The following is an 18,752-nucleotide window of genomic DNA, read 5'->3' as shown; positions in this document are numbered from 1 at the left end:
TGCTCAGTGGGAAAGAGTTTATAGCAAGAATACAAAACATGACTGAGGAACAGAGTGGTCATGCTAATGTGACCATAATAAAAACTGGCAAAAAAGAGAATCGTTGTAAGGTTTATTAATAATGATATGTGATTGAAATACCAATTCATTTATAAAACTACGATATTCAGATTTAAAGTAAGGCACCTTGACTGCTCCTTCTGTCTCCATAAACCAACGGCGAAGCATGGACTGGATGTGTATGTCACTGAGCTCACTATTTGCATGAAGGATCTCTCTCTTTACTACTTCCTCCAGGAGAAGGCGTCGCAGTCTCCAATACATGAATGTCCTTGCCTCCTTCCACTCCAGAATGTCCTAGTGTTCAAGAAAGAAATATTTGAAATCTGACTGATTCTATCACAGATATACAAGTTTGTACTGTCCAAACAACATGAAAAAGGCAGAAATATTATTTGTAATGTGTGGCAAAATAGAGATGTAGCCAATAGTAAGAAGACAACTATAAAAGCCAACCTGTAAATCTGAGATTAAATTTTTTGCAGAAACTAAAAATTTCAAATATATATATATATATATATATATATATATATATATATATATATATATATAAAAAATTAAATCCGTTTTTCCCAAATAAAATAAAAAACAATAGCTATTGCGGTAAATCTTTCTTGCAGGATTATATCTAACAAAAGTTTAAAATGTTTTTAACTTCTGGCAAAACAAAGGTATCGATATGATCACATAGTTGTTTGTGGAGGGGCAAATCAAACCTTTGAAATGCTAAGGTAAGAATATGACCTGCCAAATAGTAGATTTTATCAATATCTTTATTTGAGACATGCGTGCTCAACAGCCATTAACGCCAACAAATGCCTTGTGTGTAGCCATAGTTATAACGGAGGGTGGTAAAAAAGGGACATATCCTTATGTTATAGATGTCTCCCGGAAGCCGCTCTTAGAAAGAGGACAGATTTTCTGAGAGATGATGCTGCAGGCCACAGGCTGGGATGAGGGGGTGTCTGATGTGCAGTACGCCGCTGTGGGTGTCCGGTGCTGCCCGGGAGTGCTGTTGGGGTCTCCGATGCTGCAGGGGGCTATGCCGACATTTTGTGAAATGCCAGAGCCCCCGCAGCCCCACAGTTCCGTAGTTTCCTGTGCGGTGGACTCCAGGAAAATGGCCGCGCATGCGCAGATGAGATCTCAGCATCGAGATTCTGATGCCGAGATCTCAATCTGCGCATGCGCCGCCCCCCAGTGGCCATTTTCCCGGAGTCCACTGCACAGGAAACCACAGAACTGCGGGGGGCTCTGGCCTTTCACGAAATGTCGGTAGAGCCCCCCGCAGCACCGGAGACCCCATCAGCACCGCCGGACACCTGCTCATCCCAGCCTGCAGCAACAGTCGCGGTAAGGTATATACGCATTATAAGACGCACCCCCATCCCCCCCCCCCCCCCAAGTTTGAGGGGAAAAAAAGTGTGTCTTATAATCTGTAAAATACGGTGCATGGAAACGAGATTTAGGTCAACTAAATGAGGATATGTGGGAGTATGTATAGAAGTCCAGCTCACCCACATCTGACCTCACCGCACCTCAGACTCGGATCCGGCCCTGCCCTGGCCGCACAGCAATAATGAAAGAAGAAGCGATCCAGCTGAGTGCTCTGGTGATTTATTGAATGCTGTTCAAACAACAGAACGTTGTTTACGCGTTTCTGGCTAGACGCCCTTAATCATAACCATGATTAAGGGCGTCTAGCCAGAAACGCGTAAACAACATTCTGTTGTATGTGGGAGTATGTCTCTCTCAGAAAGGCGTATAGACTTTCACAACTATACTTATTTCAGAGGGTCTACAGAATCCCCCTACTCCTTTTCAAGATGGGGCACAAACAATGATGGAAATGTGGTATATCAGATGGGGATTTAAAACATATAATGTGGCACTGTCTAGTCTATATGGCTGAGGACCAGGTGATGGAGGGCCATATGCTAGCTATCTCACGCATCATGTATCAAGCCCGAAAACACAGACCCGCAGTGGAAAATCTTCGAACTTCTTTCTGTAAAAGGAAATTGGTAGCTAAGGTAAATAACATTCTAAGGTTTGAGAAACGTGTACCAAAAAAAAGGGGCATTTGTCAATTTTTAAAACTTAGAGGCTCTGTGGCAAAATACTCAAATTAAGTTCTTCGACCTTGACTTGGTTCAGATTGTTTTCTATTGGACATTTTTAGCTAAACGTGAGTGGGTGTGTGTCTGGTGAATCTCCTTGCTTTCTATACAAAATGTGAGACCTTGGGAAGACATACTTGAGTTAAAAGGATGGTATTTATTGGGTTTGATGATGACCTCCCAGGGTGAATCCTCTGAGAAACTCTTCTATCGACAAGGTTTAATCCTATGGATGTATATTAATTGTATGTCCAGACCTTTTTTTTTTTTTTTTTTTATTCGGTTTCATGAGCATACTTTTTTCGTTTGAATGATACGTGGGTGGGAGGGGACTAGGTGGGGTGTTCCTAAATTTTTTACTGTACAATTAAAATTCTTTTATAAAAATGTATCAGATTAAAAAAAAAAAGTTCTTAACTGTAATGACGCCTTTCTCCTGCATTCTCCCAGGAGTATCATGCAAATCTGCAAACTTCACAGCAATCTGGTGGTAAATGGGAAGTAACTGATCCTCTCTCGCCTTCAGCTTTTTTTCTAAGCTCTTACGCTCCAACTCTGACAGCTCAGGAGTACCTAGAGAGGTTACATACAAATGGCATATTATATGCAACTCTGTGTTTCCCATAATGTGGTATACAGTATAATGCAAACTGGGCCTCTCAACCTCTAGCCATCATACCCACCAAGCTGTTCGACAATCTGGGTATAAATTGGGTCTAGCCTCCTCATAGTTTTAATGAGGTCTTTCCTTCTGAAACGGATTTCCACTGTGCCCTCGGCTTCCAAGACACCACCTCTGTAAGGACAGAAAAGGTGGTTGGTAAGTCCACAGGACAGACAACACAGCCCTACTTGTAAAAACACCCCAAATACACTTGCAGGTAAACCGTTTGGAATAGAAATCTGACACGCTCAGATATGACAAAACGTATCACAAAGTTGTTTTAGAAAGCACAATATGGTACTAAAAATACATAATAAATATAGCAATGTAATGGCTTGTTCATATCATTATTTTACGCTACAGAGTAAAACAGCTTTATAGATTAACCCCTTAAAGCTGAAGCCTGTTTTTACATTCTTGACAGACCAATTTCTCATACTGACATTTTTAGGTGGTAATAACTTTTGAATGCTTCTTCCAATCGCAGTGATTTTGAGACAGTTTTTCCTTGACACATCAGATTTCATGTTAGTGGTGAATTTAGGTAAAAAAAATTGGCTTTTAATTATGAAAATATCAGAAATCTGGAGAGAATGTTTTGATTTTTTATGCCCTTAAAAACAAAGTCATACCACACAAAATCGTTAATAAATTACATTTCTCTACCACTTCATTGGGAGACACAAGAAACCATGGGTGTATGATGCTGCTACCACTAGGAGGTTGACACTATGCCAAAAGTTCCTCCCAGCAGTATAAACCCACCGACTGGCACAAAGCTAATTGGTTTTAGCTTAGTGTCAGCAGGAGGTGGACACAAGGCTGCATTCAAACCAGTTTCTACCCTCAGTTTTGTGGTATTTTATTAATGATGTAATTTTTTGCAGATACAGCTCGTGATTTGGGGCAACAGAGTGGAATTGTGTCATTCTGTTCTCTCCCCTAGAGACCGAGAGAACAGTGTGGGGTTGTGTCAATACTGTACCTGTTGCTTTCATCCCAAGCAAACTCACCTTGGAACGGTCTTCTCTTCACTCTCTCTGACTCTATGTCTATCATCAGGGAGCCTACCCCTATTGTTCTTCATTTTGCATGATAGAGACCAGGTTCAGTCGTCATTCTATCACCTGGCTCCCGTTTGCTCCTTCTGGTTATTTTATATGGGTACCACAGAAAACATGGATTTTTGTGATAACTCACCGTAAAATCCTTTTCTCCGAGACGCTCATTGGGGGACACAGGTACTGTGGGTGTATGCTACCGCCACCTGGAGGCTGACACTAAAGGGCCTGTCACACTAAGCGATATCGCTAGCAATATCGCTATAATGTCACTGGTTTTTGTGATGTAGCAATGATATTGCTAGTGATATCGCTATGTCTGATACTTACCTCCGACCGGCTCCCCCGCTGATTATCGCTGATCGCGCGGGAACGTCCTGGACCGTTTCTCGTCGTCAGCTTCCTGTGGTGCTGACGAGCGACGCGTGGACGTGGGCGGGAGGACGTCAGGATCGCCTCGTCTGACAGGTAAGTAACAACCCCCGACCGATGCTATGTCGCTGGTGAGATCTGCCTGTGTGGCAGCTCACTAGCGACCACTTAGGCCTGTTTCACACTTCCGTTTTTGTGTCCGCTAAACGGATCCGTTTCCGTTTTTTTGACGGAAACGGATGCAAACGGATCCGTTTTTAAAAAAACGTATCCGTTTTTTGACGGATCCGCGGTAACCGCTATGGGACAAAAACGGATCCTGCAAAAAAAATGGCGGATCCGTTTTTTTACGGAAACCAACGGATTTTGACGGATTTGAAAAAACGGAAGTGTGAAACAGGCCTTAGCGATGCACCAGCGATCCTGACCGCGTCATATTGCTGGTCGGGATCGCTGGTGCATCGCTAAGTGTGACAGTACCTTTAGTGAACAAAAAGAGGTTAGCTCCTCCGCCGCCGCCGCATACACCCTCGCCCGATTGCAGGCGGAAACCAGTTTAGTGCAACAGCAGTAGGAGAACACAAAAAAATCAGCCTTAATGCAGATAACAATATGTCTGGAAAGGAACCACCCTAACATCAACAAAAATGCATATTAATTAAATATACAGAAGCCAACTTGGCTAACAGGGTGGGTGCTGTGTCCCCCAATGAGCATCTCGGAGAAAAGGATTTTATGGTGAGTTATCACAAAAATCCACGTTTCTCCTTCGTCTCATTGGGGGACACAGGTACTGTGGTACGTCCTAAAGCAGTCTCTGGGTGGGAAGTTGACTCACCGATCCAAGCTACATGCACCTCATGTCTAAAGGTGCGCCACCGCTGCTTGGAGAATCCTTCTACCCAGGCTCAAATCTGATGAAGCCTGAGTATGGACATTGTAATGTTTAGTAAACGTGTGCAGGCTGGACCAGGTTGCTGCCTTGCACACCTGTTCCGTCAAAGCCTGGTGCCGAAGCGCCCAATGGCGCCCACTGCCTGAGTAGAGTGTGCTCTGATCCCTGCTGGGACCGGCGCACCTCTGATGCGGTAGGCTTCCTGAATAGTTAGACAGATCCACCTGGCTATGGTCGATTTCGAGGCTGCGAGTCCCTTCCTGCGCCCCTCGGGGAGCACGAAGAGCGAGTCCGTCTGGCGAAAGGGTGCCGTCCGCGACACGTACCTCCTGAGTGCTCTCACCAGGATCAATGTGTGAAAAGCTTTTTCCACACGGTGTACTGGCGCTGGACAAAATGAGGGCAAGACAATATCCTGATTAATGTGAAACGAGGAAATTACCTTTGGCAAAAAAGGAGGAGCTGGTCTAAGAACCACCTTGTCTTTGTGAAAAGTCAGAAACGGGGCTCGACAAGATAAAGCTGCCAGCTCAGAGACCCACCTGATTGATGTTATAGCTACAAGGAACACCACCTTCCAGGAAACGTATGACAAAGAGACATCCTGTAGTGGCTCAAATGGAGCTTCCTGCAGAACACTTAGGACCAGGTTAAGGTCCCAGGCGTCCATAGGCGCCTTATAGGGAGGTACCAAGTGGGAGACCCCCTGGATGAAAGTCTTTACCTGCAAGTTGGTAGCAATCCTGCGCTGAAAAAGGACGGATAAAGCCGATATCTATCTCGTGAGAGAACTGGGGGCCAAGCCTGAGTCTAGGCCAGACTGAAGAAAAGCCAAGATGTTAGGGATAGAGAATCTCAGCGGAGAACAACCGCGGCCTTGACACCATGCAAAGAAAACCTTCCAGGTGTGGTGTAAAAGTCGTGCTGAGGCAGGCTTCCGGGCGCTAACCACTGTAGCAACCACTTTGCGCCCAAACCCCGCCTGAGTCAGAATCTAAGATTCAACAGCCAAGCCGGCAAACACAGGGCCCCTGAGTTCGGGTGGTAGATCGGCCCCCGAGAAAGTAGATCTGGGCGCTCTGGCAGTCGCCATGGAGCGTCGGCGAGCAGCTGCACTAGATCTGCGTACCACGCCGGACGAGGCCAGTCTGGGGCCAACAGAATCACTGGCACCCCTTCTGCCTTGATCTTCTTGATGACCCTTGGAAGTAGTGGCAGCGGGGGGAACAAGTATGGGAGGCGAAACTGGTTCCATCGCAGAACCAACGCATCCAAGGCGATTGCCTGCGGGACCCAGGTCCGAGCGACAAATACGGACAGACTTCGGGGTGTAGTGACCATTTCCCGGGCGCAAGCCCCTGCCAGCTGAGGAAGTCTGCCGCCCCGTTTTCTATACCCGGGATGTGGACTGCCGATATCATTGTGCGGTTCCTCTCGGCCCAGTGAAGCATGTGCCCTACCTTGCGCATGGTTGCCCTGCTGCGGGTGCCCCCTTGGTGAGTTATGTAAGCCACCGCCGTGGCGTTGTCCGACTGAATCTGGACGGGGCGGCCTGCTAGAAGGTGATGAAAACGTTGCAGAATCAGCCGGATTGCCTGCATCTCCAACAAGTTGATCAGGAGGCATGCCTCCTGCGGTGACCACCGTCCCTGGGCCGTGTGGTGGCAACAAACTGCTCCCCAGCCGAGGAGGCTGGTGTCGGCTGTGACCACCAGCCACTGACCTGTAGGAAAAGGTTACCCCTGAAGAAGGGAGGAACTGATTGTCCACCACTCGAGTGACTGTCTGACCTGAGAGGACAACTGACATCGGTAATTGAGCGTGAGCGGGTTCTTGTCCCAGGATGCCAAGAGGGCGTGCTGCAGGAGCCGAAGATGGAACTGGGCAAACGGGATTGCTTCCATTGCAGTCACCATTTTTCCTAGAATCCTCATGCAAAAGCGGATGGTGTGAGGGACCGGTTGGGCAAGTATCTGCACTCCCTGCCGGAGAGCTAGGGCCTTGTCTCGAGGGAGAATTACCAACCCTCGGAAAGTGTCAAAGATCATCCCTAAAAAGGAAATTCTCTGAGCTGGAACAATGGATGACTTCTTTACATTGACCAACCACCCTAAGCGGGCAAGAGTATCTAGCGTGATGCTGACACTTTCCTCGCATGCCCGCCTTGAAGGGCCCTTGACCAAGAGGTTGTCTAAGTAGGGAAATACGACTATGCCCCGGGAGCGCAAGATGGCCATGGGGACTGCTATGACCTTTGTGAACACTCTAGGGGCAGTGGCTAGCCCGAAGGGCAGCGCTGCGAACTGGAAATGTAGACGGTTGATGGCGAAGCGTAGAAAACTTTGATGCGGAGGGAAAATGGGGATATGTAAATAGTCGTCCTGGATATCGAGAGGCCAAGTATTCTTCCTGCCCCATTGCCGATGACTGAACGGAGAGACTCCATCCGGAAACGTCTGATCCTGATAAATTTGTTCAGGAGCTTTAGGTCCAAAACGGGCCTGACAGTCCCATCCTTTTTGGGGACTGCAAACAGGTTGGAATAGCAGCCCTGAGTCTTCTCGTTTTCCGGTACGGGAATAATGACTCTGTTGTGCCAGAGCGAATCGATGGATCCTAGTAGAGCTCTTGCCTGGGTATCCAATTTGGGAAGACTGGAAAGAAAAAATCGTCTTGGGAGGTACCTGACAAATTCTATCTTGTACCCTGAGGACACCAGCTCTCTCACCCATGTGTCGTGTGCGACGTTGAGCCAGACGTGGTGAAAAGTACGCGGCCGCCTACCTTGCTGGTGCGGCCTGGCAAATGCCCCGAGACATTTGGCTGAAGATCTTTGGGACCTGGATCCCCTCGACCTGGACTGGTTAGTAGGCATCCTCCCCAATGGGTTGACTCTATATGAGACCTGTCGATCCCTATTCTGGTTGGGGTGACCTGAAGCGGTGGAATTGGCCGCTGTAGTCCACCCAGGGTTGCGAAAGGCCCGAAAACGTGCCTGAAACTGGTGACGAAACAGCGGTTTGACCTTTTGTTGAGGGAGAAAACCGCTCTTCCCCCCTGTGGAGTCAGAGATGAGCTGATCTAACTTCTCTCCAAATAGGCGGCCACACTGGTATGGTAACGATGTCAAAGACTTTTTTGAAGCTGAATCAGCCCGCCATGTCCTTAACCATAGAGCTCTCTTAATGGAGATTGCATTTGCGGCAGCAAGTGCCGCGCAGTTGGCCACATCTAAAGATGCATTGATCAAGTAGTCCCCGGACATAGCTATCTGACTTGCGATCTGTGATACTTCCGCTGGTAGGTCTATGTCTTGCAAGGCTCTGTCTAATGGTTCTGACCAAGAGATCATGGCCTTGGCTACCCACGTTGCTGCGGACGAAGGAGCGAGTGCTGATCCTGATGCCTCAAACACTGAGCGAGCCAAGTTCTCTATGACACGATCAGTGGGATCCTTAATAGAAGAACCACTAGGTACGGAAAGTAGAGTTTTCGTTGCCAAGAGTGACACAGGTGGATCCACCGTTGGGGATTCCATCCATTTCTTACGGAGCACCGGGGCAAAAGGATACCTCTCCTCGAGTGCCTTCTGGCGCTTGTCCGGCCATTCTCTTGTGTCATTGCACTATGTCCTCAAACTCAGGGTGCGTGCAAAATACTCAATGGGGGCGCTTGACTCATTTAAATGACACCTTATGGCCCAAAGCCAGGGTGGAATCATCCTCAATCCCCAGAGTCTGGTTGACGGCCTCTATGAGACTGTCAACCGTTTCCTGACCACCCGGCGTATCTAGGTCAAGGGGTTCATCCGAGTCATAGTCCGAGCCTTGCTCGCTATCGACTGCTGGTGATGGGAGAGCGAGAAGCAGAGCTCACAGATGCCGAGGCACCGGATGGACTGGAAACGCCGTGTGGGTTCGTTTCCCCCGCGTCTGCCTAGAGTGAGAGCGGCCCCTGAAGGCTGGAGGCTCCTGTGAGGTAGAGGACCCCTAGCGGCCCCTGAAGGCTGGAGGCTCCTGTGAGGTAGAGGACCCCTCTAAGGCAGGCGAGCCACTGTCCCTGTCCCTATCTGGGGCCCGAAGGGACTCGATTGATCTTGTAAGTGACGCCATAGATTGCGATAGTGATAACGCCCATTCTGGGGGACTTGGTACACTGGTTTCGGTCACAGGGGAGGGCTCCTGGGCGCATTCGGACTCGCAGGCTTTGCATACTCGCTTGGTCTGCGCCTGCGGAAAAGCGGACCGACAGGAGATGCATGCAGCGTATAGAAACGTATGCGTCTTAGGTTTTCCTGACATGCTGTACCTGTCAGGCATCCGTGCTGAAAAAAACGCCGGGCGTTCTTCGTTTTTCTTAGTGTGGCCTCTCCGGGGACTAGGGGGCAGCACTTACCCCAGTCCTGTGTCCCCTGTGTCCTGGAAGTGCAGGGTGTCGCTTCGTTCTGCACGCCACAACTGCGGGCAGGCCCCCGGAAGAAAAAAGGGATCCTGGGGGCGGTACTTCCGTGTGCGGCCTAGCTTCGACCCGAAGCCGGGGCCTAAATTTCTTCAGCCCAGGCCACTGGGGGGCGGGGCCGCCGTGACGCGAAGCCGGGGACTTTCGGCCGCAGCCTAGCGATGGCTGAAGATGCGGCCTCAATTTTCAACATCCGCCTGGGAGAGGGGGGGGGAACCGCTGGGCCCCAGAACACCAAGGCCGGAAACCGGGTCCGCTGCTGCCAAATGCGCCCATCTTGCTGCTGCCCGGAAGAAGCTAAGGGTTCCAGCCCTGCGCTGCTGCAGAAGCCTTCCCAGGCCACCCTCCTCAGTGCGTCGGCTCCAGCTCAGGTAAAGGGGAGGAGGGGCAGTATGAAAAAGGACGGTGCAGGCACCCTAGCTCCATCAGACCCCTTCAAGGGGTGAGGAGAGGGACCGTCCGCCGCCTTGCAGCACCGCAGTCTTAGCATTGGTGGAGCAGTGGGGGCCGCACAGTCTCGCACGTGCTCGCCCGTTGTTGGTTTGGGGAGATCGGACCCTTTCTATAGGGTCCGTCGCCCGTATCTCGCCTTCGTGGTCTGGCAATATCCCATGTTGTGGGAGAGGATACGTGGAGGCGACACTCGCACGTGCTCGCCCGTTGTTGGTTTGGGGAGATCGGACCCTTTCAGTAGAGACCGTTGCCCCTGTCTCATCTTCATAGGGAAAAAAAAAAGTCTGGAAACAGACAGACGTGTGCCTCCAACAGACACTAAGCAAAAAACTGGTTTCCGCTCGCAATCGGGGCGAGGGTGTATACGACGGAGGAGGAGCTAACCTCTTTTTTTCCCACTTAGTGTCAGCCTCCAGGCAGCAGTAGCATACACCCACAGTACCTGTGTCTCCCAATGAGGTGAAGGAGACAAAATGACCTAAACAGATCAAACCTGCAAAGGCTAACCTGTGGACTGATTAAAAACCGGGGAAGGGGCCAGGGAAATTAGCCCTTCTCCCAGCAAGGATGTGGATTCTTGGACCATGGGTTGAATTACCTCTACGATGGACTTCTCGCAAGAGATGGGATACACCTCACAAAACCTGGGAAACACACATTCGCCAGAAGACTTGCCACACCCATCAGGAGGGCTATAAACTAGAAGAAGAGGGGATGGGAGAAAAAACAGCAGACAAGAACATGCAGCAGAAGGACAAACTAATCAAGGATACTAGATGTGCTAAAGAGGACCCAAGACAGGGTACTCAGAAGGAAGCTAAGAAAAAGGAAGCAAAACTTGTTTCCTGCATGCTGACCAACACAAGAAGCCTGACCAATAAGATTGGAGATCTGGAGTTGGTAATGCATGAGGAAAAATACGACATAGTAGGAATAACTGAGACATGGTTAGACGACAGCTATGACTGGGCGGCTAACTTGCAAGGATATGATTTGTGTAGGAGGGATCGTAAAAAGAGGAAAGGGGGTGGAGTCTGTCTATATATATATATATATATATATATATATATATATATAGTCCACTTTAAAGCCCACACTAAGAGAAGATATACAAGAGGGAAATGAAGAGGTGGAGTCTCTATGGGTGGAGATACAAGGAGGGAAAAGTAATAAAATCCTCATGGGGTTTGTTATAAGCCACCAAATATAACAGAAGCCACTGAAAATGTATTATTGAAACAAATAGACAAAGCAGCAAATCACAATGAGGTGATTATTATGGGGGACTTCAACTACCTCGACAAAGACTGGGAAACTGAAACCTGCGTATCTCAGAAAGGAAACCAATTTCTGTCAGTGACCAAGGATAATTATCTGTCACAACTTGTGCAGGGCCCAACTAGAGGGACAGCCCTTCTGGACTTAATTTTAAGCAACAGGCCAGATAGAATAACAGAAGTACGAGTCGATGGGCACCTAGGGAACAGTGACCACAATATAATACAATTCCACTTGTCCTTCAGTAAGGTGCCCCCTGGAAGGGGGTTACAAAAACGCCGAATTTCAGGAAAGCAAAGTTTGATCAGCTTAGAGAGGACCTTCACCAAATTGATTGGGACAATGTCCTCAAAAATAGGAGCACAGAAAATAAAAGGGAAATATTTAAATCAGTTTTACACACCCACTGCAAGCTAGCCTTACCGTACAGAAATAAAAGGGCTAGGAACAGGAGAACATCAATGTGGCTAAATAAGGATGTAAAAAGGGCAATAAATAACAAGAACAAGGCATTTAAGAAGCTAAAACACAAAGGCAATGAAGAAGCATTAAAAAGTTAGAGAAAAAAATAAAATATGTCAAAAAACAAATACATTTAGCAAAAGTGGAAACGGAGAGACTCATTGCTAAGGAAAGTAAAACAAACCCCAAACTATTCTTTAATTATATAAACAGTAAAATGATTAAAATTGATGGTGTCGGCCCTTTAAAGAACAATGAGGGTGAAATCATAGAGAGCGATGTGGGAAAAGCAAATGTTTTAAATACTTTTTTCTCAACAGTGTTCACACAGGAAAAGGATTTGCCAGGGGAAATGTAGAGTGATAATGTATTACCTGCCTAACCCAGGAAGAAGTGCAGAACCGCCTTAGTAAGATTAAAATTGACAAATCACCAGGCCCTGATGGCATTCACCCTCAGGTATTAAGGGAGTTAAGTAATGTGATAGACAGGCCTCTATTCCTTATATTTAAAGACTCTATAGAAACAGGGTCTGTTCCTTTTGATTGGCGGCAAGCAAAATGTGGTACCAATATTCAAAAAGGGGTGTAAAAGGGAACCTGGAACTATAGGCCGGTAAGCTTAACATCTGTAGTGGGTAAAATTTTTGAAGGGTTTCTAAGGGATACCATTATGGAATATCTGAATGTTAATAAATGTTTAACTCCATATCAACATGAATTTATGAAGGATCGCTCCTGTCAAACTAACCTGATCAGCTTCTATGAGGATGCAAGCTCTCAAATGGACCAAGGAGAATCATTGGATGTCATTTATCTCGACTTCTCTAAAGCATTTGACACTGTCCCACATAACAGATTGGTAAGTAAGATGAGAAAGCTTGGGCTAGGGGAAAATGTGTGTAGATGGGTAGGTAGCTGGCTTAGTGATAGAAAACAAACAGTGGTTATTAATGGCGCATACTCAGATTGGGCCAGGGTTACTAGTGGGGTACCACAGGGTTCTGTATTGGGCCTCCTACTGTTTACTATATTTATTAATGATCTAGTGGATGGCTTACACAGTAAAATATCAGTATTTGCAGATGATACAAAACTATGTAAGGTCGTTAACACAAAGGAGGACAGTTTGCAACTACAGACAGATTTGAGTAAATTGGAGAAGTGGGCTGAAAAATGGCAAATGAGGTTTAACACAGATAAGTGTAAGGTTATGCACATGGGAAGGAGAAACAAACAGATGCTACAATTACTTACTAAATGGGAAACTGCTGGGGAAATCAGACATGGAAAAAGACTTAGGCATCTTAGTCAATAAGAAGCTAAATTGGAGTGACCAGTGTCAGGCAGCTGCCACCAAAGCAAATAGGGTCATGGGATGTATTAGAAGAGGTCTGGGGACACGAGATGAAAACATAATTCTCCCTCTGTACAAATCACTCGTCAGACCACACTTGGAGTATTGTGTGCAATTTTGGACGCCGGTGCTCAAGAAAGACATTACTTAACTTGAAAGGGTTCAAAGGCGGGCTACTAAAATGATAAATGGAGTTGGTTCACTACAATACCCAGAAAGGTTATCAAAATTAGGTCTATTTACTCTAGAAAGGAGAAGACTTAGGGGAGACCTAATATATATGTACAAGTATATCAGAGGGCAATACAGAGATCTCTCCAATGAACTGTTTGTACCAAGGACTGTGACAAGAACAAGGGGGCATTCTCTTCGTTTGGAGGAAAGACAATTTCTGCACCAGCATAGAAGAGGGTTCTTCATGGTAAGAGCAGTGAGACTCTGGAATTCTCTTCCTGAGGAAGTGGTGATGGCAAACTCACTGAATGAATTTAAGAAAGGAATGGATACTTTTCTTGTGAGTAACAGTATAGAAGGTTATGAATAACATAATATTATAGGTAGATGGTTGACCCAGCTTAGGGGAAGGAACTTTTTTCCCTATGGAGAAAATTGGCTGCTACTCTGTGGGTTTTTGTTGCCTTCCCCAGGATCATCAATGCAGAACAGCTGCACTAAAAATTGGCTGAACTAGATGGACATAAGGTCTTCCAACAGCCTTCAAAACTATGTAACTATGTAACATCAGCCTCAGCAGTCCCAGAAATTACACATCAATAAGATGCTACAAATCTGACGCTTAGCCTCACTCTTCCCACTTGCCCTGGTGCAGTGGCAAGTGGGGTAATATTTTTGGGGTTGATTTCAGCTTTGTATTGTCAGCAGACATCAAGCCCAAGGGTTTGTAATGGAGAGGCGTCTATAAGACACTCCCATTACCAACCCCATAGATAGATAGTGAAAAAGACAGCCAGAATAAAATTCACAGTAATACTCACCTTACGCCTAATCCACCGATGCCCATGTCACCTGTACAAAACAGAAAATAATGAACAGCCATCTACCTCACGTGTCCCTGACGTGAAGATAATCCTCCAATGCCCGTGCCCCCGGAAAAGAAGAAAAATAATAAACAGCCATATCCCTCACCTGTCTAATGTGAAGATGAAATGTAAAGTGCTGCGGAATATGTCGGCGCTATAGAAATAAAATTTATTATTATTATCAAGATAATCCATACTGTCCCACAGTGATCCAGATGACAGTGGGGTAAACAACGGATGTTTGGGCCCCTCATTCATCTGAAATGGGTTCATATTTGGGTACTTTTTTTTTTCAGATGTTCCGTTGAACCTGCCGGACCTGAACATCCATGGTTCGCCCATCAGTGGTCACGAGAGTCTACAGACTACTCTGGACACATGTCGTCTGGGCTGGATCATTAACACCGCAAAGTTGTCTCTGATCCCAGTCCAACGTATTGTTTTTCTCGGAATGATGTTTGACAACGCTCAAGCACAAGTTTTCCTGCCCGAGGAAAAGTACTTGACACTAACACCAGGGCTTCGTTCTTTCAGAGGTTCATCACCTTGTTTTCTCCACTTCTGCATAAGCAGATGGTTGCTTCAATGGAAGCAGTCCTGTTCACTCAATTTTACTTGCACCCTCTTCAACTCTTTCTTCTAGCAAGATTGGACAGGTCAATCTGCTCCCTGGATCAGCTTGTCACATTTTCCCCATGGATAAAGAAGTCCCTGGAATGGTGGGAGTGTTCTCCCTTAGTTCATCTCAGAAGATAGTAACAACAGATGTCAGCCTACTCGGTTGGGGAGCAGTTCTTCAAGACTTAACAGTCCTGGGCCGATGGACCGCTCAGAGATGGTCTCTTCCAATCAACATTCTGATATTCAAGGCAATCTTTCTTGCTGTGCTCCACTGGCAGGATACCTCTACTGTCATCCAATTCGAGTCCAGTCAAACGCCGCCACAGCGGTGGCATAAATCAATCACCAAGAGGTAACTTGAAGTTGAGCAGTGATGTCAAAGGTCGCTCGGATCCTGTTGTGGGCCAAGCAGAATATTTTGCCAATCTCAGCTGTAAACAAACCAGGAGAGGACAAACTGGGCTGCAGAATATCTCAGCTGAGAAGGTCTAGTTACCGGCGAATGGTCACTGAATCAGTCAGTCTTTCACAGGCTCCGTCTCAGATTGGGGACTCCACATATCATCTTGATGGCATCCAGACTGAATCACACGGTTCCTCGGTTTGTATCCAGATCCCGTGACCCGCTAGCAATCGAATCAGATGTGCTAGCAATTCCCTGGGCACAGTTCTCCCTCCCATACCTATTTTCTAGCTGTACCGCTCATTCCCAGGGTTGTCAAAAAGATCAAGGCAGAGGGAGTACCAGTCATACTCGTCGCTTCGGCATGGCCCAGAAGACACTGGTACATAGAAGTAATCAACCTTCTTGCAGGCATTCCGTGGAAACTCCTGGATCTTTCAGACCTTTTTGTTTTCAGGGTCTCGTCTTCCACCAGAATTCGCAGTTGTTCAATTTAAAGGCATGGCTGTAGAGGCCGTGGTTCTTAAGTCTGACTGTTTCTCTGATCAGGATGTCGAGACCATGATCAATGCAAGAAAACCTTCCTCCTCTCGTATCAACCACCATATCTGAAAAGCCTTCTTCCGCTGGTGTGAAACTAATGGTTTTTCAGCTGCCATCCATTTTGTTATTTTTTACCGTTGGGTCTGGATTCTGGACTGTCCCTTTGGGACAGGTGTCTACACATTCTATTCTTTTTCAAAGGAATCTTGCTTCTCGCCAACAGATCAAGAGCTTCATTCAAGCAGTCCGCCCATTTCATTTCTCTCTACCGGCATCCAGTAGAACCCTGGGATCTCAACCTAGTGCTGGGCGTTCTCCAGGAGCTTCCATTTGAACTACTGTGTTAAGTCTCTCCCAATTTCTTTGTTAACCCTTTAGGTGCTTCATAGGAATTAATGGATAATGGAATAGAAAAATGAAAAATTACACTAAAATGTTATTTTAGTCTGAAATTTTGCATTTTCTTTTTTTAAATCCAAAGATTTTTATTGAAATTTTCAACAACAAGAAATGCATTGCATAAAACAAGACAAGGCATAACCTCATACAATGCAAGAAATGGTTGGGGGGGGAGGTAACTTACAGCAAAACAGTAATTACACTTATTGTACAGAAAAAGAGCGTTGCTCCAAACAACCGGTTACAGAACTACCTGACCAACCTATTACAAGAGCAGGCCACCACCATTTCAGAGGGGGAGATGCCCTGGGAGAGGCCGACCACATCGCCCAACGTTTTTGAATTTTTAAGGCCAAAGAGACGCTACTGGCTAATTGAGTTTCATAATGGAAATGCATGTTGATTTTAGCAATCACCTCCTCCAGAGCAGGTATCTCAGGGGACCTCCACCTAGCTGCAATACACTGCGGCCGAGATCAAGATGTGAGAAATGCACTGAGCGATGGGAGCTGGAAAGGCGTCCAAGCCCATATGCAAAATCCCCATTTGAGGTGAGGGAGGGAGTCCAGTCTCACAAACCTCTGCCACTAGATCAAAGATCCAACCCCAAAAACTAAAAATTAAAGGGCAAGACCACCAGAGATGCCCCAATGTCCACACCATGCCGCAACCCTTCCAACAAAGGGGAGAGTAATCCTCCGCAAACCTAGCCAACTGGGCTGGACACCTATACCAACCCATGTGTACTTTCTTAATCTGTTCCAGATGGTTAAGGCAGGCTGAGGACCCCAAAACCATCCGGGATGCCACATGTCACTGCTGAGCCGGCAAGGGGAGAGACAGCTCTTTATCCCATTTTGTCATATATGTTGGGGTCTTCCCTGCCACATCAGAAACAAAGTGGCGATATAACAAGGACAAGCCCTTGACCGGTGTCGAGTCATTCAGTAAAAAGTCTGCCAAGAACCTGTGTTCCGATGCTGAGGAACTCAGGTGGAAAGTGCTTAGGAAATGCCTAATTTGAAGATATTGGTAGAAAACCTGCCTTGGAAGGTTGTATTTGGACATCAGTTCAGGAAAAGGTAAAAGGGAACCCTTGTCATACAGATCTGACATACGCAGGGACCCCAACTGATCCCAAGCCCTGAGGTTAACATCCTAACACAAGCCCTAACATCCTTAAAGGGCATCCTCCAGATCAGACCGGCCACAAGCTCCGGTGACCAAACCCTCCAATGCCACCTCACCGCCTCAACCGTGCCCAAAATAGAAGGCGCGACCAACCGATTTTGAATCAGAGCCCCCAGCAGTTTTTTTGTTGAACCTAGTGGACTTAGTAATCCCTCAATCTGCAGCCATCTATGATCCTCTGACTCTCTCCACCAGTCTCTGACAGACTCTAAAAACGCCGCCCTGTGATAAGCTATCACATCAGGCACACCCATTCCGCCTTCCCCAAATGGGGGGTGAAGTGATTGGAGGGGTATTCTAGATTTCTTCCCAGCCCAAATATATTTGCGGATAAGGCCTTGTAGACCTGACGGAAATATCTCGGAATTTTCAAAGGGAGGCATCTAAAAAAGTATATCAGCTTTGGGAGAAATAACATTTTAAAAGCGTGGATTCTGGCCATCCACAACAGAGGTAATGCAGAAAAACGCAGGAGCTCTTTTCCTAATTCTTTGGTCAGTTCTGAGATATTTTTCTTTACCAATTGTTTAGTTGTTGTAAGCTGGATTCCCAAATAGGGAATGCTATGATCCACCCAACGAAGTGGCAAGGATGTGGCGAGCCTCTCCCTTTCAGCCCGGGGAACAAAGAAGGGAAGAATTAGGGATTTATTTGCATTAAGTTTATAAAATGAAACAGCAGAAAATTCCTCAAGAACCGATAGTACATTAATTAAAGAACGCTGTACTTCAGAACAGGAAATAATAATGTCATCAGCATACAGACCCACAACATGTTCAACTTTACCAACTGACACCCCCACAATACCCTTATGCACCCGAATGTACTCCACCAGAGGCTCCACCACCAAAGCAAAAATTATTGGGGAAAGGGGGCACCCCTGGCGGGTACCATTAGATATAGAAAAACTGCGGGAGGCAAACCCTGAAGCGAGAACCTTAGCATTAGGGTTGGAGTACAGGGAAAGAATCGCTGACAAAATTGGTCCTTGAAATCCAAATTTCACCAAAACATTCTTTAGAAACCCCCAGTGCACCCTGTCAAACGCTTTTTCCGTGTCAAGGGACAGGAGAACACTGGGGACCCTCCTATTCTCTATCACAGCTATAAGGTCAATCAAACGTCTAGTCCCGTCTTTAGCTTGCCTTCCGGCAACAAACCCCACCTGATCTGGAGCTATCAAGGAGAGAAGGATCTTATGTAAACGAGAGGCCAGAATCTTTTCATATATTTTAAGGTCACAGTGAGCAATGAGATAGTGCGGAAGTTCCCCGGAGAGGTGGGGGGCTTCCCCGGCTTAGGGAGAGTAGTAATTATCGCTTCTAAATTGGAAGGGGCGACCGAGGAATGATTTTGCCAATGTGTGAATGTCCTGC

At 46.7% G+C, this 18,752-nt stretch overlaps 1 protein-coding gene across 5 annotated transcripts in view; it reads right to left on the bottom strand.

Moving 5' to 3' along the window:
• ACACB (acetyl-CoA carboxylase beta) overlaps positions 1-18,752 on the bottom strand; it is a 398,726-nt gene that overhangs the window by 8,606 nt on the left and 371,368 nt on the right. For all 5 annotated transcript variants that reach the window (XM_073582603.1, XM_073582604.1, XM_073582605.1 and 2 more), the window contains 3 exons: positions 2,864-2,976; positions 2,599-2,753; positions 187-357 (listed from right to left, as the gene is read on the bottom strand). In XM_073582603.1, the coding sequence (XP_073438704.1) occupies positions 187-357; positions 2,599-2,753; positions 2,864-2,976 (439 nt within the window). The remainder of the gene's footprint in view (positions 1-186; positions 358-2,598; positions 2,754-2,863; positions 2,977-18,752) is intronic.

Source organism: Dendrobates tinctorius, unplaced genomic scaffold, assembly GCF_039654945.1.
Source record: "Dendrobates tinctorius isolate UK_male_01 unplaced genomic scaffold, ASM3965494v1 ptg000073l, whole genome shotgun sequence".
Classification (NCBI taxonomy): domain Eukaryota; kingdom Metazoa; phylum Chordata; class Amphibia; order Anura; family Dendrobatidae; genus Dendrobates; species Dendrobates tinctorius.
The sequence above is the reverse complement of the archived record's forward strand: the minus strand, read 5'-3'. Positions and strand labels throughout refer to the sequence as shown.